General features: G+C 43.0%; 2 protein-coding genes and 1 non-coding gene across 3 annotated transcripts in view; 1 reads left to right on the top strand and 2 right to left on the bottom strand.

The window, feature by feature from the left end:
- Positions 1 to 10,382, bottom strand: part of ATP7A (ATPase copper transporting alpha) — a 41,346-nt gene extending 30,964 nt beyond the window's left edge. Inside the window, exon 1 of the mRNA XM_035113566.3 lies at positions 10,168 to 10,382. The gene's annotated coding sequence lies outside the window, so the exon portion shown is untranslated. The remainder of the gene's footprint in view (positions 1 to 10,167) is intronic.
- A 4,543-nt stretch (positions 10,383 to 14,925) lies between these two features.
- On the bottom strand, positions 14,926 to 19,955 carry COX7B (cytochrome c oxidase subunit 7B). The gene is made up of 3 exons (XM_035114142.2): positions 19,852 to 19,955; positions 16,396 to 16,520; positions 14,926 to 15,148 (listed from the first exon to the last, which is right to left on the bottom strand). The coding sequence occupies exons 1-3, from the start codon at positions 19,889 to 19,891 to the stop codon at positions 15,071 to 15,073; spliced, it is 243 nt and encodes an 80-aa protein (XP_034970033.1). The 5' UTR covers positions 19,892 to 19,955; the 3' UTR covers positions 14,926 to 15,070.
- A 320-nt stretch (positions 19,956 to 20,275) lies between these two features.
- TRNAL-CAA (transfer RNA leucine (anticodon CAA)) lies at positions 20,276 to 20,400 on the top strand. Its single transcript has 2 exons — positions 20,276 to 20,313; positions 20,355 to 20,400. It is a non-coding gene; the product is annotated as a tRNA-Leu (tRNA).
- Positions 20,401 to 22,615: the final 2,215 nt, after the last annotated feature.

The raw sequence follows: 22,615 nt of genomic DNA, 5'->3' as shown, positions 1-22,615 counted from the left end.
AGGAACTGGAATACTGTATAAGGAATGAACAATTAATTCAGATTGTATAAATTTTCAAAATAAAAAAATGGACACACAGCCCTCATATATAACTACCTCTCTACATAATATTCCTGAAGAGTCCACAAGATGTTTGGCAATTTCCAAATTAACACTTGATCAGATTAAAATAGAAAGTTTGCTGTTAAATTGGAGTGCAGCATTAGGCACTCAATGGGCTGAAATATCTGAGGCCAGCCTTTCCTCTTCATGTCCTATAGTCTTATCAGCCCCAATCACTGCAGACATGCTGGCTGGAACTTAGAATTTGCTATCCAAAACATCTGGAGGGCACCCCCACAAAACCCAACATTGTTCAATTCACCCCAAACCAGTGCCAAACATTTTTGTGCTATTTTGTACAATTTTTGCAACAAGCTTTCCGTATTCTTCTGAAGCTTTTTTTTGGGGGGGGGAGATACCTATGGCCCCCAGTTTGAGTATCAATTATTCTGTTTGGGGGCAGCACAAAACACGGGGTTTGCACCACATAACTTTGGCATCAGTTTGGAGGGGATCCAAAATTTCAAGGTTACATGTTAATGAAGCTTTTTTACTTCCCAAAATCTCTTGAAAAACCCTAAACACAAAACATGTACAAAACAAGGGGTTTTAGAATTTCATATTCACCTGCTGCTAATTTTACACCTGATGGTATAAAATCCCTGTTTGTCACATAACAATTTCAATAAAGATTATTATCCTATTATACAGACACAGAACAAGACGTTTAGGTGGCAGTTAAGTAGCAGGTGCAAATCAGCTGTAACAAAAGATGGTTTTCACCTAACTAAGTTCAAATCATAGATAAAATGGGATTTGGCTAAGATGCATTTCCCACCCTATTATGCTCTTTACCTTCTTTTAGAAGATTGCTGTAACAAGTGTAATTTACACAGGTTGAGATGTTTACTGTAAATATTAGTTCACTGAACAACTACATTTTAACCTAACTAATAATATCATGCTATATTAAACCACAATGGTATGAAGATTAAGTACACAATGTGGTTTTCACAGCACCTAAGAATAGTTGAAATCCGTCTGTCTCAGGAGACCATGGAGGAGTGCACCTTTGGGGGTGAAGTCAAACTTTTGGAAGGTTACAGCACCTGCTGTGGCTGTAGAGACTGATATGGGTGTGACATGTTTTGGTACAGCTGGGGCACATGAAGGTGTCCAGTTGTGCTGCTGCAGATGCACCATGGCGTTTCTACTCTCTGTTCCAAGTGGTCATTCCTCCTCTGGTCACTGCTATAGATGTACGACCTGACCATCTGTCTCCAGGCACTGCGTCATCTGAAAACAAAATCTCTTGGATAAGGACCCGTAACACTTTTGTCTTGGCACAGAGACATGCCAGGTTGAACAGACCCCCATTGCTCCAAAGGCACAGGAGACTACCAGGGAGAAGTATTTGCCAAAAAGAGTTGGGGCAAGAACGCAACCCTGTTTCACACCTCTCTATATAGGGAAGGCATCAGAGAATGAGCAGTAATGTATTACATAATGTTAAGAAAATAAACTTCTTGTTTTTCAGTGAATAACTAGCTAAAATATGACTTGAATCTAGTCACAGAACTTCATCTTGGGAATGTAAACAGAAACGGCGACCCTAGCTCAAAAAGAAAAAAATGGTGTAAAATTGCATTAACGCTTAGCTTGCAGCTTCCCTGTTAACTCTGTGTTGCTGGACAATAGCAGAGAGCTAGCCTGTGAATGCACAATTGTGGAAGTCAATTTGCTTACAGCTCAGCTTCCCTGAACTTAGCACTCAGAACTTCCCTATTTGCCAGTCAGTTCTAAGCACTGACACCCACTGAGTTCAGATAAGCCAACCAAAGTTTAAATTCTTGGCTTGGCATACACTGGCAGGAGTCCAAAAACATGCCATAGGTTCACACCCAAGATACAGTTGCAGATGAGCAAAGATTTTTTATTTTTATGTTCTTTTTCATTAGCACACTTCTGAAAGCCCAATTTATTTTTAAAACTCAACTAAGTTTCAAAGTATGTCTTGTGAAATGGCACAAGGGGCTGCTGTTTTAGAAATATAATCTAATGTCCTCATGGGCACTGGAAGAGGAATGTGGGGGGAGCGCCCGACAACGCGATCCCAAAGGGGTGCCATCGCGGCTGACCCACCCGTCTGCACTGGGCACCCCACCCCCTAAGGCAGCGTGCCACGCCCCAGGACACGCACCAGCCCCGCCTCCGCTTGCTCTCCACCCCCCACCCACCCCCATGCCAGAGCATGAAGCTCTGCCACTTTTCATGGGCACAAAAAGTTAGCTGTACAGTTCTCTGCATCCTGTCCTTTATCTACACAATTTGCATTTGCATTTTTGTGCATCATGAAATTAAGCAAGTCCTGTCAGAGATATTGTAAGTTTAATAAACGTATAACTTGCATGTTAAGAAAAATTCTTCACAAAGATGCATACAAAAAATAGGAAACAAAGCACATGAAAGACAAATACAATTTAAAACTTATGACCCCAAAATTCTCAGTTAGTGTTATCTTTTAACTAAAGAGATGGAATAGCTCATATTCTCAACATTTGTTTTTCATTCAAAGAGCCTGAAATGATGAATTGAGGGAGGCTAGTCTCTCCAACTTTCACACTACACTCTCATGACAATGCAGTAGACAAAGCCGCTTTGTTCTCTCCAGCACTAGAGGAAACCACTAGAGAGCTACTTTACATTTTTTAACTTTAGGTAGCAGAGAGCAGAGCCAAGGCAGAGCCATGGATATAGTGTTAAGAAGAGATTAAAATATTTTCCCAAAATAAGGAACTGAAGACAATAACTCGGTTATGTGTAAAGATGTCACCATAATCACTTAGATGACATCACCAATGCACGAGGCAATAAAAAGCAACTTAGTAGTGTGTCTTTAACAAACACACACACAATTCTCTGGTCTTCTATTGCAACACCAAGACCTACAAAGAACCCATAAGAATCAAACAAACCACTAAAATACGGTTATTTTAAAATCTCTCCTTATAGGACACACACACATCCAGGCCACCTACTTTGCTATTTTCTTGTATTTCTCAAGCCCTCTGTGTAAACCTAAGGAACTGTTATCTACTGAAGCTGGGAAAGCTTTTTGTTTGGGGGGGGGGAGATTTTAAGAAAATATGAGGGGAGGGGAGAGAAAGGGATGCAGGAAGATAACAAGACAGATAATGCAGGAAGATATGGGCTGTGAGTTAATGAAAGGACAGGCCACCCTCAGGAGCTCCCCGATTGCTCCTCAAGTCACCCCAGGGTGCCACAGCCCACTGGTTGCAAACCACTGGTCCAGCAGATTATACTCTACCTTGCTCTGTGTTCTCACCTTGGTGGGTCACACAAGTTGTGCAATGCTGGGTGGCTACTTCACACATGAACAAACCAAGATGAATTGAAGAATTAGTTGTTGTTTTTTAATTCCACATGCACAACAGACATGGCATTTCCATGTTTCAAAAATATGCACTGATTCATAAATTTATAATCTAAATAATGATGGGAACTGTAGCCACTCTTGCTGTAGATAGGCAGCTACACCTCAACAGTGGCTTGCTCCGGACACTTAGTAAATTCATGATGGAGACAGTATTTGAATACTAGGCATTATAATGCAGCAATTAACTTACATATTATTTTCTATTCTGCAGACCTGCAACTTGCACAAAGGTTATGTTCTGAAGACCGCACCTAAAGCATAAATTGTGTGTTTTCAAAACACAATGGGTGCAGTAGCACGTGAGATTGCCAAAGTCTTCTTTCTCAGAGTCCGCCCCCTTTTCTCCCTCTTAATTTTTTTTGCCAAGCACATAAAGCTGAATGTGCACAAATTAAATGCACGTAAGTTGCAAATATACTTCGTTGCCTTTCTTCAAGGCACAGATGTATCATTTAAAGTACAAGTACTTTTAAAATAAGAAAAAAGCCAATAAAGCTAAAAATCTCTGGCCATTGGTGGTCTCCAAATTCCTGTACATAAACTCTCTGGTTTGGGTCTTTTCTCCTTTGCCTTCTTCTCAGGGAAAAATGATTCCATAACATATGACCTTCCTTTTTAAAAATAAGAATACGAATGTTTGCTATCAGTTCTAGTACCTAACCAAATATTTCTACATATAAATGTTTCTTGTTTTGCTTATCTGATGCCTTTGTTCACTTCACTAATGATGAATAACATTTGTATGCCAAGCTGGTAGATCAAATATCTTTTAGTTAATTACTCATCTAATTTATCAGTATAGGTGTGTTTTTATGATATGAAGAAAGTGCAAGGCACACCTATAGCTTCATACATATCACCTGCCAGCCACTGTTGGAAGGAAAAGCCACATACAGTATTGTCTTCTGTTATTAGTCACACACCAGAATTTTTCAAAAAGCCCCAGAATATGCAGATATCGGTACTCCATTATCCACACCAAACAGTCAACTAAAGATTTAGCGAATAATTAAATTGGATAATTAAATAACCAGTTTTAGAAACTCAGATATATAAGCTAAGCACCTAATTGCTCCTTAAACCTAGGGACTCAGCTACATTAGTCCAAAAAACAGCATTTTGAATGTGTTATAAACAAAATATTTTTTTGCGATTTTCCAGTGTTTTTCCCTTTTGTTATAACGATTTGATTTCTAACTTATTTATAGTGTTTTCTTTCTGTTTGCAGATCCACCCTGTTACAGTCACAAAAATGGAATGTTTAGTTGCCATTTTTGGGCAAGACAACTCTAAAGCCTCATTTTTCAAATGATGGACTGGCTATACCGGTAATTGATTCTTAGTTAAGCATCTGGCTAGTTCAGATGACAACCTTATGCTAGGTTAAGAACTCTGAAAACTTAAAGTAGAAAAAAGCCAAAAGCTAAAAAAGCCAATGCAATTCTGGGCTGCATCAATAGGAATATAACATCTAGATCAAGGGAAGTAATAGTCAGACCTCACCTGGAGCACTGTGTCCAGTTCTTGGCACCACAGTTTAAGAAGGATACTGACAAGCTGGAACGTGTCCAGAGGAGGGCAACCAAAATGGTCAAAGGCCTGGAAACAATGCCTTATGAGGAACGGCTTAGGGAGCTGGGCATGTTTAGCCTGGAGAAGAGAAGGTTAAGGGGTGATATGATAGCCATGTTCAAATATATAAAAGGATGTCATATAGAGGAGGGAGAAAGGTTGTTTTCTGCTGCTCCAGAGAAGCGGACACGGAGCAATGGATTCAAACTACAAGAAAGAAGATTCCACCTAAACATTAGGAAGAACTTCCTGACAGTAAGAGCTGTTCGACAGTGGAATTTGCTAGCAAGGAGTGTGGTGGAGTCTCCTTCTTTGGAGGTCTTTAAGCAGAGGCTTGACAGGCATACGTCAAGAATGCTTTGATGGTGTTTCCTGCTTGGCAGGGGGTTGGACTGGATGGCCCTTGTGGTCTCTTCCAACTCTATGATTCTATGAAAGTTGCTTTATCCAGAGACAGCCAACATATATATTGGCCTATTCCTATCTCTTTTTCTTAATGGTGACACAGACCATTCATTACATAAGAACATTCTTCACAACAGTGAGATGAGCAGTGGGGGTAGAGTAAGTGAGGACAAGCTACAGCAATTAACTCTAACATTGTTCACTACACCTGCTCAGGCTGCAGAGAAAAAGCATTTTGGTTCCTGAAATTCATTCTGATTGTGCAGATAAAATATAACTGACAGAATTCTACTGGATGTAGTATCAGTGTATGAAAACAGTCAAGTTCCAAAGATCCCCAGGCATGAACCTCCAGATGGTGGAGATATCAGGCACCATCCTGGTACCCAGGCATCTTCACTTGGTCACAAGTGGCTGATAGGTGCAAAATGCACTTGGCACCTGGCTAATTTCGAACACTGTAAATAACCAAGATGAAGGCTGATGTTCTAGTACTCTTCACAAAAACAAGTTCATTCACACTAGCTCATTCACACAAAATCAAGCCCTAAGCTAGGGAATCTGTGGCCCTCCAGATGTTATTGGACTCCAACTTCAGTCCTAGTCAGCAGGGCCAAGGATCAGGGATGATGAAAGTTACAAGGCAATATCAGGAGGGTTGCCTATCCCTGCACGAAATCCTGTATTTCTGTATAATGCTTCCCTGTATTGCATCCCTGTACTTTTTACAGCTTTTTTAGTAGTATGTATTGATGGGGTTATTATATAGTTTGCAACACCTAATGGCATTTAAGTGTCTCTGTCCACAGATTTCAAGTGGAGGTAATAGTACCTTTCTCCATATTACATTCAGTGACTAAAGTAAGGACACTAGCCTAAACATATAATTATTTAAAGCTCTCAGAGCATCTCACAACAAAAAAGTGACACATTGAAGTTCAATAAAAATAAAAAAGTGTTTAAAAAAGCAAACAAAAGAGTAAAAACAGATGAAACAAATGAAAAGCCTAGGAAATTAAAAAAGGTAACCACCTAACATTGAAATGACACAATGGAGGCCCCAAGTGAGCATCCCTGGGGTGCGCAATGCACATTCCACAGTTAAGAGCATCACAGTGTGTTCTCTTCTGTAGCCACCGTCCACACTTCACTTTGTGGGGGCACTTGATCCATAGCCTCTGATCAACTGGGCCTGGAAATGGGCTGGACTGGGCTCAAGTGAAGATGGTGAAGCACCAGCATACTATTTGTAACAATCTTGCACCAACACTCTGAAATACTGTAACTGAAGTTTCTGAATCATTTTGAAAGTAGCCCTATGTATAATGCATTGGAGTAGCCCAAATGGGAAGTTACCAGCTAAAAAGATAACAGACGAAAGGTTATCACTGAACACATAGGGTTGTAGTTGGTGAAGCAGCCAAAACTGATAAAAGACACTCTTGTACACAAACATTACTTCTGCCTCTAGTGACAGGTGGATTGATAACCTAGAGGTGCTTATCTTGGCTTATTAAACTGAGATGATACCTGAACTGTTTGGGGAATGGTAAAGGTAAAGGACCCTGGACAGTTAAGTCCAATTGAATTCGACTACAGGGTGTGGCACTCACCTCTGCTTTCAGGCCAAGGGAGCTGGCATTTGTCCACAGATAGCTTTTCGGGTCATGTGGCAAGCATGACTAACCCACTTCTGGCACACAGAACACCATGACGAGCACCTTCCCACCACCTATTTAACTACACGCACTGGTATGCTTTCGAACTGCTAGGTTGGCAGGAGCTTGAACAGCAAGCCCAAGGGCACCCTGATGGCGCCAGAAGTGGTTAACAATCTAACTTTAGCATGTCTGAAAAGCTGGGTGCATAGATATACTGTGTGCTTTCTAGGGATAGCTACTTATATAAAGTTTAGTATAACTTTTATTTTAGATCTAACTAGTATTGTGTCCATTCCAGTTGCCAAATCTGACATTTATTGTATTCAGTAGAAGGAGGATCTCTGATGTATATAGATAGCAGTTATGGCAAACAACTTGAATGGCTTTTAAAGAAGATCAGGAAAATTCATTAGGAATAAGGCTATCAATGACTACTAGTCATGATGGCTATGCTCTGCCCACACTGTCTGAGGTGGTAATGCTTTTTAATAGCAATTGCTGGAAACCACAGGAGAGAAAGAGGGCTCTTGTGCCTGAGACCTGCTTGCAGGTTTTTCACAGGAATCTGTTTGGCCACGATGAGAACCGGTGTGTTGGAACAGATGAACCATTGCCCAGTTACACTCTTCTTTTGTTCTTGTATGGCTCAATCAGTTACGGACTTTACAAGGAAAAACAATTCACTGAAATCGCTGCACTTTCATGTAAGGCACCAATCTTAACTTCATTAACCACCATTCATCATTCCATTAAAAATATATATTGTGTGAGTATTTTAGACTATTTTACTCTAAAAGAAAGTACGCCTTGGCTCATCACCCTAAATTACAAGAATGAGTTTAAGTAGAAAGATCTGTTCTCCACTTGTATTGTACAGTATAAGATTTTATCAGAATAAGATCTGGATCTCATTAATAATGATTCATTACCATCATTTCTAATCCAAGAGAACATGCATACTAAACTGTACCATTATAAAGAACAAAAGTAGTTCGGCTTGTTTTTTAAATGCAACTGTTGCAAAATAAAGTGTCCCTATAATTACCTTAATAAGATCTAGTGACCTGTTTACTGTGTAGGATTTGATCAAAATATTATGCAATTTCATTTGAAATGAAGAATCTACTCTACCAGCTTTCCTCCCTTCAAAGCCACTCACACATATGTCACACATATGTAATTCCATGTTTAGTGTTTGTATATTTATGAAATTTTAAAGTGGTTGATTTTATTGTTGTACATTACTTTGATACTTATGTGAAAGGGAGTTTACATAAACCTTTTAAACAAAAAAGTAAGAAGAAACTGAAACAGCTTTAATCAGCCTTCCTGAACTTTTTTTGACCACCTGTCATACATACATATTATATATTTCCTACCTTAATTAGTACACACTTACAGGTTCAGTTTAACCACAGCATTTTCCTACTGCATTATAGTTAATGCATTTATCAAATCCAATATTATGTTGAAAGAAGAAACAGTTGAAGGACTATAATTATATTTGCACAAAAATGGATGAGGATAGTTTAAAAAAAGAAAAGGATGGAAAATACTGTAAATGTGAAAGAAAAAGAAACTACAGTGGGAAGCAGTGATTGAAAGAGTAGTTAGAATTTTGTTTGCAAATTAACTTATCACAGAAAACAAGAACCAAAGAGCAATTTCAGACCACTCCAATCATATTCTGTCCCCACCCTCCCATGAAACAGCAGACTTTGCCACCTATTCCTTATCACAAACTGCCTTGGAAACACCTCTCAGTTACAAAAACAGCTTGTCATGTGGAATGAGAGATTGCTATTTGAGAAACGGAAGTCCAAAATTGCCCCAACTCCTGGGGCTTGTGGAACTAGTTGCAGTCCATGGGATCCTGGCCCATGCTCCATCCCATGCAATCATCTCTGTTTACATAGTTTTGGCACCATCATCCCTCAGATGTTCATCAAAAGTTCACACTGTTTTGCACAAAACAAGAAACATCAAGTCCACAATGCCCCACATAATTGTCCCCTGGGAACAAGCTAAACACCTTGAGCCAGAAGACAAGTAACTAGCCCTAATATCACCAATTTCACAAGGCTGATTCAACAGAGGGAGTAAACTTGACCGGTTCATTACACGAAGCAGCATCAACATCCCAATCATCAAGGGGCTTTTACCCTGTGTTCTTCTATACAGTATATGCTACCGGTAGCTCTCCCTGGTAAACCACCTCAATGCTAACAAGGGACAAAAACTTTTGCACATCACAAACATGTATTTCCAAACACACCAAATCAGGGGAGAGCATCTGGCCCCATCCTCTGGCCAAGGTGGGCAGACATATCTAAAACCCAGGCACAAGATACCCAACAGAATGAAACCTCCACTGGTGGGGCGTATCTGGAGCGGGCCTCGCAACCCCAAGCAGAATCAAATGCTTTTCAGGAAGGTCGACTTTAAAGACAGACACACTCAGCAGCTACATCAGCATTAATTAATGAATTAAAAGATGCCTCTTGAGAGACATCTTCTTGCTCTCACTCACTCTCCCTTTAAGAATAAATTAATAAATAAAAATGTCTAAGTGAGTGGATGGTGCATTAATTAAGTTTGTTTAACAGGAAATTTTGAAAAGGTTGTTTATTCTTTAAACAAAGGAAGAGATCCCTGCCCCAAGAGGTTTGCAATCCAGAAAGCTACTCCCAACAGGAGCTGCGGGAAGATGGCGGAGAGGGAAGCGAAGCCGACCAAGAGAGCCCTTGAGCCTGTGCAGAGTGCTTCCCCATTCCGCACTCCGACTCCAGCACGCTAGTCCTTCCACGGAGGGGTCGAGGGGGTTACACACCCAACACTCTCCGCTCAAGTGAATCAGGAAGCTGGAGGAAAGGGTGGTAGGTGCGTTTCATCTATTATACTTATAATATTTATTCATTCGCAGTCCAACTTTTCCACCTGCAAGGAACTCGAAGCGGTCCACATGGCACTTTCCCCTTCCTCGTTTTGTCCTCACAACAACCCTGCTAGGTAGACTGAGGAGCGATTTACCTCAGGCGCCAGGCGAGGGGTGTCTCGTTCGTTCTTTCTTCCGTCTGCCGGCCTCTCACGTGGCAGGAGGGCGCTCCTCTCCGCCCGGACAGGCTCCTTCCCTGGCCAGATTTCTGCCCCTCAAGAGGGGCCGGCCGACCGCAAACAGCGCGGCGGATTCTTTCCCCTCCTGCTTCCCTAAGTTCCCCCCGCCCCCTTTGAGGCTTGGTCCCGCCCCCTCCCAACGACGGTTGCTACACACTTTGCGCTGTCATCGCGCTCGTCGCTTCTCTCCTTCCGACCAGCATGTAAAGCAAAAAGAATCACGTGGAAGAGGAGGAGAAATAAAAGGATCATGTGACAAGGAAGATGACGCGTGCCACGTGATGACCCGCCTCAATAACCTCTAAGGCAGAGCTGTGGGTATACAGCCTGTTAAACTGCACCCGCTGCTGGACTCCAACTCCCATCAGCCCCAGCCAGCAAGGGCAAATAGCTGAAGGGCGGTGGGAGCTGTAGTCCAACCACACTGTAATCCATCCTTCGTTTCTCACCCCTGGTCTAAAAGGAAGGCTGGAAGTGTGCAGAGGCAGCTTTGCAGGGGGGAGGGTTCAGTTTAGAGAATAGGAAAATTGATGCAGAAAAGTTTTCGCCTTCTCTCATAAAGATAGGAATCCAATAGAGCTGAGTGATGGAAAATCCAGGACCGGATGAAAGAAAGCACCTCTTCACATAGCACAGTTAAACTGTGGAACTCACCCCCACAGGAGACAGTGAAGGCCACCAATTTGGAATAGCTTTGAAAGAGGATTAGACAAGTTGATGGGTGGATAAGGCCATAGCTAACTACCGGCCATGAGGGATGTATTCTTTGTCCACTAATATCAAAGGCAGTAATGCTTTTGAATTCCGGTTACTGGAAGCCACAGGAGAGTTGCCCTGTGCTCAGGTCCTGCTTTCTGGCCTGCCACAGGTAGATTACTACATTAGATGAGCCATTGGCCTGATCCAGCAGGGTGCCTTTAGACAGATGCTTAAAAGCCTGCCGGAGGAACTGACACTTTGAGGGAGTTAATTCTTAACATATTATGGTTTGGGTGGCATTGCAGGTAACAAGAACATCCCTTTGTTATGTAATGATTTAATACTGTACAAACTTGAGTGCACTTCAATAAAGCTAGTATCTGATCCTCTTAGTAAAGGTAAAGGGACCCCTGACCATTAGGTCCAGTCGTGACCGACTCTAGGGTTGTGGCGCTCATCTCGCGTTATTGGCCAAGGGAGCCGGCGTATCAATCAAGACTTTATTGCGGCTATAAGCCCATATAAACATAAAACATGAAGTTACAAAAATAGACATAAGCCACCAGAGACCAAACCACAGCTATCACAGAAAAACACAAACACAATGGTATTGAAGCTGTAATCAAAGGGAAAGATGACAGAAATCTTAATGGTCATGTAGCTGGCCACTTCGCCTTTTTTGGGACAAAACAGAGTTTAGAAACCTTGCCACCTGCAAGGTTATGTAGGAATCATTGTCTTGTAGGTGTAGGGCAAGGTGTGACTCTTCTGGCGTACCAACAAGTTTCTGGGTTATTGGTCTAAGTAGTTTTGCCCGAGCATCACTGTGCAGGGGGCAAGTAAAGATTATATGATGGAAGGATTCCGTCAACTTATTATCGCAATCACATAGAGCGGAAACAAGGCCCTTGGAGCCGGCGTACAGCTTCTGGGTCATGTGGCCAGCATGACAAAGCCTTCTGGTGAACCAGAGCAGCACACGGAAACACCATTTACCTTCCCGCTGTAGCGGTACCTATGTATCTACTTGCACTTTGACGTGCTTTCGAACTGCTAGGTTGGCAGGAGCTGGGACCGAGCAATGGGAGCTCACCCTGTCATGGGGATTAAAACCGCCAACCTTCTGATCGGCAAGCCCTAGGCTCAGTGGTTTTAACCCACAGCGCCACCCGCGTCCATGTCCCATCTGATCCTCTTAGAACTGCTTTAACTTGTCTTAGGATGTAACTCAGGGATAGGCAACCTAAGGCCCGTGGGCCGGATGTGGCCCAATTGCCTTCTCAATCCGGCCCACGGACGGTCTGAGAATCAGTGTGCTTTTACATGAGTAGAATGTGTCCTTTTATTTAAAATGCATCTCTGGGTTATTTGTACGGTCTGCCTGGTGTTTTTTCACGAGTATAATGTGTGCTTTTATTTAAAATGCATCTCTGGGTTATTTGCGGGGCGTAGGAATTCGTTCATTTTTTTTTTCAAAATATAGTCCGGTCCGCCACATGGTCTGAGGGACGGTGGACCGGCCCACAGCTGAAAATGGTTGCTGACCCTGATGTAACTGTTGCAAATTGCACTTTATAAATGTCCCTTTAAGAAAATAGAAAGCATCCTTTGTGCTTGTGGCAGTGGCCTTATGGAGCATCTTCCAGTGTTGTGTCATCCCCTTTTCTGTAGATGAAACTAAAATTTTAAGACCCAGCTGATGAGGGGAAAGATGCTGTTGTCTTGAGTTGCAGAGATGTAACTGTCTACCGGCAGTCTGGCAGCTTCTAAAGCAGGGTCCCCAAACTAAGGCCCGAATCCGGCCCACAGACAGTCCGGGAATCAGCATGTTTTTACATGAGTAGAATGTGTTCTTTTATTTAAAATGCATCTCTGGGTTATTTGTGGGGCATAGGAATTCATTCATATTTTTTTCAAAATATAGTCCGGCCCCCCACAAGGTCTGAGGGACAGTGGACCGGCCTCCTGCTGAAAAAGTTTGCTGACCCCTGTTCTAAAGTTTAAATTTTCTTGTTTCTCACAGTGATAACATGAAAAAATGGTGTGCTACACTATATATTGCATACTTTATTCAATCGATAAAAGGGTGAAAGACTGACAATCACATATTTAACTATACTAGATGTCAATTATACATCTATACCATGAGGCAGCCATCCAACATTTAGTTTTAATTTCCCTTCCAGCACATAAGAAACCAATTATTAATTTTTTAAAAAATTAGACATCGTTCCAGAAAAAAAACCTTTAATAAATACTCTTTCTTCCAGGTAAAGGGGGTTGCTATGGGCAACCCAGTAGCTTCCATCACTGCCAGTTTACATATGACTGAGCTTAAGAATATCATAAATTCTGTTTCAGATATTATGGGATATGTTTTCCAAGGTGTCTTTGGTTTTTTTTGTTGGATTAACTCAATTAACGATAATGTCAAGATTGCATATCATATGGATCTAAAGAAAATTCCATTCTTGGGTGTCTTTTTGTAACAGGGTATACTAAGCCTACAGACAGAAATTCATTGTTACAAAATTCACTGTTATATCATTCTAAAAATTACCCCAAACATCTAAAGAACAACCTATCATATGGACAGTTTCTTTATTAAAAGAGAAACTGTACATCATAACAGTTTATAGGCTGATCAATTCTCTCTGGATTTATACAAGGGCTTCCCAAAACAGGCGGTTCTTGAGTCCAGATTAAGAGCTAACAATATCAGCAGACATTCATTGTTTGCAGCTCAGTCTGTTACCAAAACACAGATCATTCTAGTCCTTTGGCGCTTCTGCGCATGCGTGAATCGCTGAACCCAGAAGTAACCTGTTCGGGTACTTCCGGGTTTGGCGTATTCATATCCCATGATGTACGCAACCCACAGCGAACGTAACCAGAGGTATGACTGTACTTACCAGAGTGCCACAGAGCCCAGCTTGCGGCATTTCACATAATTTGTAATTTGGCAGATAATTAGTTCATGTGTATATTTTGCATATGACATCTCAATTACCTTTGTTGTGGTTTAGTCGTTTAGTCATGTCCGACTCTTCGTGACCCCATGGACCATAGCACGCTAGGCACTCCTGTCTTGCACTGCCTCCCGCAGTTTGGTCAAACTCATGTTCGTAGCTTCGAGAACACTGTCCAACCATCTTGTCCTCTGTCGTCCCCTTCTCCTAGTGCCCTCAATCTTTTCCAACATCAGGGTCTTTTCCAAGGAGTCTTCTCTTCTCATGAGGTGGCCAAAGTATTGGAGCCTCAGCTTCACGATCTGTCCTTCCAGGGAGCACTCAGGGCTGATTTCCTTAAGAATAGATAGGTTTGATCTTCTTGCAGTCCATGGGACTCTCAAGAGTCTCCTCCAGCACCATAATTCAAAAGCATCAATTCTTCGGCGATTAGCCTTCTTTATGGTCCAGCTCTCACTTCCATACATCACTACTGGGAAAACCATGGCTTTAACTATATGGACCTTTGTCGGCAAGGTGGTGTCTCTGCTTTTTAAGATGCTGTCTAGGTTTGTCATTGCTTTTCTCCCAAGAAGCAGGCGTCTTTTAATTTCGTGACTGCTGTCAATTACCTTAAACACTTTAAGTGTGGTCACTGTACATGTTGTTCTCAAAGTTTAGAAATTAAATAAAAATTTAATCCTATTGATTAAGAAAGTGTTAATATCATTTACCAATGGTAACTCAATGCATGTTGTGCGCATGTTCATGTGTATTGTATTGTGCCCAGACACCAATGACGGAAGAGTTAGTGAAGTTATTCTAATCCATGAAGAACATCATGTCAAACAGGTGTTTCACATTCTGCCTCCAATTGTTTTGGGGCTCTTTTTTTAGTTTCATAAGCACAATACTCTACTGGCACAATACATTTTAACAATTCAGTTTAGTAATCTATACTGTACTACCAAAGTACTCTTTTCTATCAAGCTATAATGGACAAAATTAATGGAACAAAGCCAATAACTTTAAATTTCAAATGTATTTATTACATCACAGATAATGCAGATAATTGTGCCCTCTACAGGCACAGTATTAGTATATTCCAATAAAAGCTCCAGCGAACCCATGGCTGCTTCCAACTTTTCAGAAGAGGATTTAACCCAGCATCTCTACTCCTCTCTCCATTCTTTTGGGGTAATTCGACCAACAGGAGACAAATTCCATTCTATCCCTGTTTGCGTTACAACCTGCAAGTAACATGGCAGTAAAGAATCAACAGTTAAGCACAGCGAAATCTTACTTTCCAACAGCTGCAACTACAACTTTCTCTTAGAAGTTTTAAGATAGATCCTCAAAGGCAAACCAGCTGAATCTACCTTTCTCAGCAACACCCATTATATTTTTTCTCTTTGTAATGAGGCAATGTGCACATACCATCAGTGAAACAACGGAAAAATAACCAATGGCCCCTTAAGTTCTCTTGAAGCATTCCAATCTGGATTCATCCAATGTAATTTTTAAAAAGGGTATTCTATACATATGGTACATAGCAACGTAGTGTTATATATTGTTAAGCAGTGACAGGTGTTTTCTTCAAAGAGTGAGACATGTCTCTCTGAAGCTATAAACTTCCTGTACTTTGGGGTAGCCCTCAACACCACTCAACCAGCTGCAAAAACAGAAGGCATGAAACTTAACTGTAAAATTGTTGTGTGTAAATTAAGGACCAGTTATACATCAGTTTCCACAGACCAAACTTCAATAAATCAAGGCAGAACTCGTTCTGGCAGCTTACTATTTCTTCATTCTACGGATGTCCTAGTTCTGAATAACCTAAACCACCATATATTAATTAAATCTAGCTCCCAATCTAAGACTTTATAATCTATTTAGCACACATGGCAGGGTCTTCTTAGTTGCAGCATCCAGACTCTTCCTCATTAGCGCCTGCCTCTGACTGGTGAAGGCTAACCTAGATATGATTTTTAAAATGTTGCTGTTTTCCCTCATTTCATTTGGTTTTGATGAAGCCAAAAATTGCTTGTCGATTCTGCTCTTATGCTGCTGAAATTATTCATATTACAGAATCTGTGTCCTGAACTTTCAACTATTACGCTGCTCTGAGGGCCGTTCTTTGGCAGAAAAGTGGCTTAAATTTTAAAATAAAAATAAACTAAGTGCAACATATATTTTAATGTTGCACTTTAAAGGCAAATCTGTCCTGTAAAATCTTTTAAGTGTCATACCAACACTGCAGTACATCAGCCTTGGGATGCTAAGCAATGCAAGTAACCATATTTTCTTTTTAATGGCAGATTAGGAAAATATATTACACAATTTCAGGTAGGGATTTTTTAATGAGCTGTGATGATGCTTTTATTTGTTAATTTTTTGTAAAATCAAATTTCATCCACATATAGCCTAACCTATGGCTTTTCCAGAAGGAATTGTTACTTCCAATTGACAGAGCCAAATGCAAAGCTGAAATACTTACATAGCTCCAAATAGAGACACAAAACAGAGCCCCACCAAGTAAAATCATGTTGCCGTATTTGTCATGAAAATCAGGTCCATGTTTGCTGTGAACTTGTCTTGCCGCAGTACGCTGCACGCCACGAGCTAAAACACAAGATGAAACCTTCAGTTAAGAACCTCTTTTACTACATACTGATTTGTGCATTAAATAGGAAAGAACTATAACCACCACCACAGGTATTTTCAAACCATTTGAATACTAGAGTGCATATATATGGCTGCAATAAAAACAACTTGGCAAATTGTGAAGTTGCATGACTTGTTTGCAATGGGATGCAGTCATTCAGACACACTCCACTTTGTGATCAATGGGAAACTGTCCACCATCTGATGCATTTCCATACTCACACACTTTGCACTTTATTATCTCTGTCCCTCTCTCTGCAGGAAAAGAGAGCCTCTTCTATAGCCAAGCTATTGAAAGACATCAGTGAACCCACATTTCAGGTACTCACAGCCTCTCATTCCCATTGGATTTGTTGTGGTAACAAATTGACTCAGTTTTTTTTTAATGCTCCCCACTTAAGGTATTACACACTGGATTTACACCTGCTATTAGAATTTAGAATGAAATCTCTATTTTACTGTCCTGACATCACTACAGTATTCAGAATTCCTGCATACTTACTAAAGTAGTTTAGGATAGCTGGATGAATTTGCCAAATACAAAATATTTTCACAGGAAGCCAACAAAGGTCTCCAACGTTTGAAACAAGTAACACTTTCAAAAGCTTGCATGGGTAAGAAGTTCTACTTTGAATGTGTCATTCTCTAAAATTCCAAGAGAAAGAAATATGTACTCAACAGCCCAATCCTATCAAGTTACAACCTTTATTTTCAATGGGGCATCCTCACACTGATTACTGTGCTTTCCCCATACAAGAATGAAATGGAAAGGTTATTATTTATTAAGCTCTAATTGCTGGCTGTCCTAGGACTGCATAAACAAAGGCAAATGCACTATGGCCTCTGCCCCCAACCAGATAACCTGGGACTCCCAGAAAATGCACCATTGCAACCTGGAATCGCAATTGCAACCCCATCGATTTGCCAGTGAATAAGCAGCCAATTCAGCGCTTGTTCTCCTCTTCTTTTCCCAGTCACCTTGTACCATGTCTATTAGGTTATGAGCTTGATGTAGGAACCATCTCATCTTTTAAAATGAGTACAGTGCTAAGAAAGTGTTATGTACTTTTTGTGTTTTAAACCACCCTTCTTTTGGAAGCCTTCCCAGATCCGCTGAAAGAGGCGGTTATTAAACCGCTTCTTAAAAAACCATCTTTAGATCCGGCCAATATGACCATCTATCGCCCAGTCTCAAATCTTCCATTCTTGGGCAAGGTGATCAAGCGAGTGGTTGCTGAACAACTCCAGGCACGCCTGGAAGAAGCGGACCATTTGGATCCCTTTCAGTCGGGATTCAGGCCTCATCATGGGACTGAAACTTTCTTGGCCGCACTGGTCGATGATCTCCGGCGGGCTAGAGATAAAGGTGAGAGCTGTTTCCTAGTCCTGCTGGATCTCTCAGCGGCTTTTGACACCATCGACCATAACATCCTTCTGGACCGTCTAGAGGGTTTGGGAGCTGGGGGCACTGTCATACAGTGGTTCTGCTCCTTCCTCCTGGGCAGTGTTCAGAAAGTGGTGGTGGGGAATGAGTGTTCAGACCCCTGGGCTCTCACTTGTGGGGTGCCTCAGGGTTCTGTCCTCTCCCCCATGCTTTTTAACATCTACATGCAGCTGCTTGGAGAGATCATCAGGGGGTTTGGGCTGGGTGTTCATCAGTATGCGGATGATACCCAGCTCTACCTCTCTTTCAAATCAGAACCGGTGAAGGCGGTGAAGGTCCTGTGTGAGTGCTTGAAGGCGGTTGGAGGATGGATGGTGGCTAACAGATTGAGGTTGAATCCTTACAAGACAGAAGTACTGTTCGTGGGGGACAGGAGGCAGGCAGGTGTGGAGGATTCCCTGGTCCTGAATGGGGCAACTGTGCCCTTGAAGGACCAGGTACGCAGCCTGGGAGTCATTTTGAACTCACAGCTGTCCATGGAGGCGCAGGTCAATTCTGTGTCCAGGGCAGCTGTTATCAGCTCTATCTGGTACGCGGACTGTCTCACCAGAGTGGTGCATGCTCTAGTTATCTCTCGCTTGGACTACTGCAATGCGCTCTACATGGGGCTACCTTTGAAGGTGACCCGGAAACTACAATTAACCCAGAATGCGGCAGCTACAGTCACCAGACTGGGAGCGGCCGCCGAGACCACATAACACCGGTCCTGAAAGACCTACATTGGCTCCCAGTAAGTTTCCGAGCACAATTCAAAGTGTTGGTGCTGACCTTTAAAGCCCTAAACGGCCTCAGTCCAGTATACCTGAAGGAGCGTCTCCTCCCCCATTGTTCTGCCCGGACACTGAGGTCCAGGGCCGAGGGCCTTCTGGCGGTTCCCTCGCTACGAGAGGCCAAGTTACAGGGAACCAGGCAGAGGGCCTTCTCGGTAGTGGCACCCACCCTGTGGAATGCCCTCCCACCAGAGGTCAAAGAGAAAAACAACTACCAGACCTTTAGAAGACATCTCAAGGCAGCCCTGTTTAGGGAAGCTTTTAATGTTTGATGGGATTTCTGTATTTTGATGTTTTGTAGGAAGCCGCCCAGAGTGGCTGGGGGAACCCGGCCAGATGGGCGGGGTATAAATAATAAATTATATTATATTATTATTATTATTATTATAAAGGACAGGTGGAATCCCAAGAGCCTGCAAGTAAGGATGAGAAAGACCTCTGCCTTGAATCCCTGGACAGCTACTGCCAGTCAATGAACACAATCCTGGGCTTGTTGTTTAGTCATGTCCAACTCTTCATGACCCCATGGACCAGAGCACGCCTGGGCTAGTTGTGGAGAAAGCCATTTCCCCCTGGGTCAATGGAAAAACGAGAATACATCATCTCCTTTACAACTGGCAATGCAAAGCGCCGTCTCCATTAAAACTGCTGCAGTGTCTGCGAAGCAGTTTTCTTCGCCTCGCCCTCCTTTTATATCCATCTCTAGAAGAGGGAACCGGCAAAGTTGGATCTTATTCGCCACGTGCGATGCTCCAGATGGCCTCAGAGAGAAGGCGCTCGTAAGCGTAGCCAAGGAGGGCAGCTGCCCTCCCCCTAAATCATTTTTAAAAATACTTAACTAACTGAGGTTCTTCCCCCCCCCCCAACTGGCGCTACCAAGTCCACGCAGCCAGGCAGCACAGAGCACAGCAGATGGCGAGGGAGGAGAGCCCTAAAGGCGAGACCCTGGCGCCGAGCTCGGCCTAAGCAAGGGAAGCCCCGGCTAGTATGGAGAAGTCGGAGGAGGGTTGCCTCTGTCCGCCGCCACCCAACTCCGCGAGGAGGGCGGAGGGCCGACCTTCCCCTGCACACTCACCCGCGAAGCCCAGAGCTCCCCTCGCCAAAGGAAAAAGCATCTCTCCGCCTCAGGGTCGGACTCAGCCCCTCAGAGTTCCTCTCCCGGCGTCCTTGTCAAGCACAGGTGAAGAGCACAATGGCCGCCGCCGAGCAAGATATAGCCAGCGCATGCGCCCCCTTCCCCCACCCGCCTTCCGAGAAGAGCATGCTGGGAAATGTAGTTTGGCTGGAAGAATTGGCGAGGGACGCTACCCAGCCCGGCACCCCAAGTTCTTTTGGGAGTGGTGGGTGGGGAAGAGTAGCTCGTGGCTGGCCTCCCTCTGGCCGGTCTCGGGGTCCGTGGGAACCCTCTGTGGGTTCAGGAAAGGACAGGGAGCGCGGGAGGCCGAGGCCTGCTGCGTCGGCGAGGTTGACAGTCCCTTTGCGCGCCGTTTTCCCGCAGTGTCAGGATGGCCGAGTGGTCTAAGGCGCCAGACTCAAGGCGGATGCAAAGAGGCGCCTTCCCGCGAGCGGGGCTGGGTGTTCTGGTCTCCGTATGGAGGCGTGGGTTCGAATCCCACTTCTGACACACCTTTTTTTTTTTTTGCTCCGTTGCATTTTGTTTCATTTTTAATAAAAAAGAAAACCCATTGCACAAAGCACAGCGGGCTGGAGGAGTTCTTGCTTCGCCGCTTTCCTTAGTTCTTGCTCCAAGAAAGCGCTTACCCTCCAGGTCTCGCTGACCGGGTTTTCTTGGTTGGGTTAGGGTTCAGTGGTGGCTGCTGCTTTTCTTTTTTCTTTTAAATATTTGTTCGTTCAGGTGTTCCATTAAATACTGACATGACAGACAATGTAAAACAATAGTAGCATAAAACCTGTACACAAACCGATGCGTGGATGGGTGGCGGTTATTGCCATTCACGCGTAACTACTTTGCACTGCGGTCATTTGCGGCAAAAATAGAATGATTATGAATCAATAACTAAATTGCAACGAAGGAACAGTACTGCGCTCTCGCTCGCTCTCGCTCTCGTTTAAAGCATTGCGACTGTTATCGTCATCATCGCCAAGAATGAAACTCAAGAACTGATTTAGGGAACTCAAACGGGCAAGGGTGCCAAACAAGGGTTCGAAGTCCACATTATGATAACTGTTTCATAAAATGTTATCTGGCAAACATCCTTATTTGGGGAAAACCGTATAAACAGCCAGTGTTCCTTAGTGCTTCCTCTGCAAATGGACCGCGGCCCATAGGAACTGTCTCCTATGCAAATAGGTGACTTGTGTTATTTGGTTCGTAGCTCAGAAATTGTCAATATGAGTCGGTTGGTGTTTTTTTTTTTCTGGGTAAGCATTTATTGTTTCAGAATGTGATTTCTGTGGATAAAGTTCCCACTCCTTTATTGCCACAAATCCCATCTGCTTAGCTGTGGCTTATGAAATTGGTTGGCTTGGCAAGCTTGGAAGTAGGTGTGCTATGGCAAACAATTGTTTTTTCCCCCTGAAATGCTGTTTATTACCCAGAATGCGCTTTGGGAGGTGTGGAAACTTCATGACTTACGGTAATTACCGTCCCCATCCTGTCCAGCTTGTGAAAAGTCGGTGTAGCAACTGGTTTCAAATGGGTTCTGGGCATGAAGGGGCTAATAAATGTATTATGACCTTAGAAGGGTTTGCACCCTAAAGTATTGCCAATTGCCTCTAACAAGACACCACAGTCTTTTGAATCAGTTTTATTTGTAAAGGAGCTGTTCCCTTCCTGGTTCTGCACCATTAGAATAAAGTGTGCTTAAAAGCAGCCCAGAAATGTTCTTATGAATTGGGTGTGGGGAATCTGCGGCACTCCAGCCATTATTGGTCTCCCAACTCCCACCATCCTGAACCGTCAGCCTTGCTGGTTGAGACCAGTGGGAATTGGAGTACAATGATGCCTGTAGGGTCAACAAGGCGAAGGTTCCCCACTTTTCTAAATAAAACAAAAACGCATTCAAGTTGATTTTGCTTATGAGCAAATAAGCATCTTATTGAGCTGTAACGCTGTGCACATTACCTGGGAGCAGGGCTGGCTAAAAACATTTTGGAACCTTGGGAGAGCCACAAAATGGCACACACACCCTTTCCCGAATTCCCGACCTGGAAAAAGAGGTGAATGAAGATCTATATCAGGAACAGAGAGAAAAATAAAGCTCTATATCAGAATCCACTGCCCCTGTGGATCCTGCTGCCTGAAGCAGTCACCTCACCTTGCCTCATGGGCCCTACCTAGGAGTAATGGTTGGTTGGCATCTCTCAGTCTCAGGGGACAAGGGAAACGTGCACCTTTGGGGTTGAAGTCAAAAATTCATTTATATGGGGCTTACATCTGAGTAAGCATGCATACTTGCATTAGTTTGCAAGTGTTCAGGGTGCTCCAGGTAAGCTTTTTTGTGGCAGACCACCAAGTCTTCATCCTTTACCTTCATACCTCTGAGGGGGTCCTGATACGGTAGTATTGTACTAACATCCCAGCACCTTCTTTTCACTGTGGCCAACCAGATACCCCAAGGGGAAACCCACAAGCAAAGCACAATAGTGCACTCCCCTTCTGCAGTTTCCAGAACATGGTAAAACTCTGTTCCCACGTGTTTTCTACACATAATAAAAAATAAAATGGGAATGCCAGAAGCTGCTGTCTGCTGGGCAGTTTGCCCGTGAGGAAGAGCTGGTTTTCCCACTGACATTAAACAAAGGCAATATTGCAGTCACTACCACCAGAGGGCAGCGGAGCCTGCACAGTGTAGTGTAGCCTGTGCAGATTTAAAATT

This window comes from Zootoca vivipara, chromosome Z2, assembly GCF_965207765.1.
Source record: "Zootoca vivipara chromosome Z2, rZooViv2.hap1.1, whole genome shotgun sequence".
Taxonomy (NCBI): Eukaryota; Metazoa; Chordata; class Lepidosauria; order Squamata; family Lacertidae; genus Zootoca; species Zootoca vivipara.
This window is presented reverse-complemented; position numbering and strand designations above follow the sequence as displayed.

What these genes read in the sequence shown, in the direction of transcription:
- COX7B (XM_035114142.2), bottom strand. Translation starts at nt 19,891, where the DNA reads ATGCTTTTTCCTTTGGCGAGGGGAGCTCTGGGCTTCGCGG. An exon ending in GGGAGCTCTGGGCTTCGCGG is followed by an intron (nt 16,521 to 19,851) that starts GTGAGTGTGCAG and finishes CTTGTGTTTTAG; the next exon opens with CTCGTGGCGTGCAGCGTACT. An exon ending in GTGTCTCTATTTGGAGCTAT is followed by an intron (nt 15,149 to 16,395) that starts GTAAGTATTTCA and finishes TGTTACTTGCAG; the next exon opens with GTTGTAACGCAAACAGGGAT.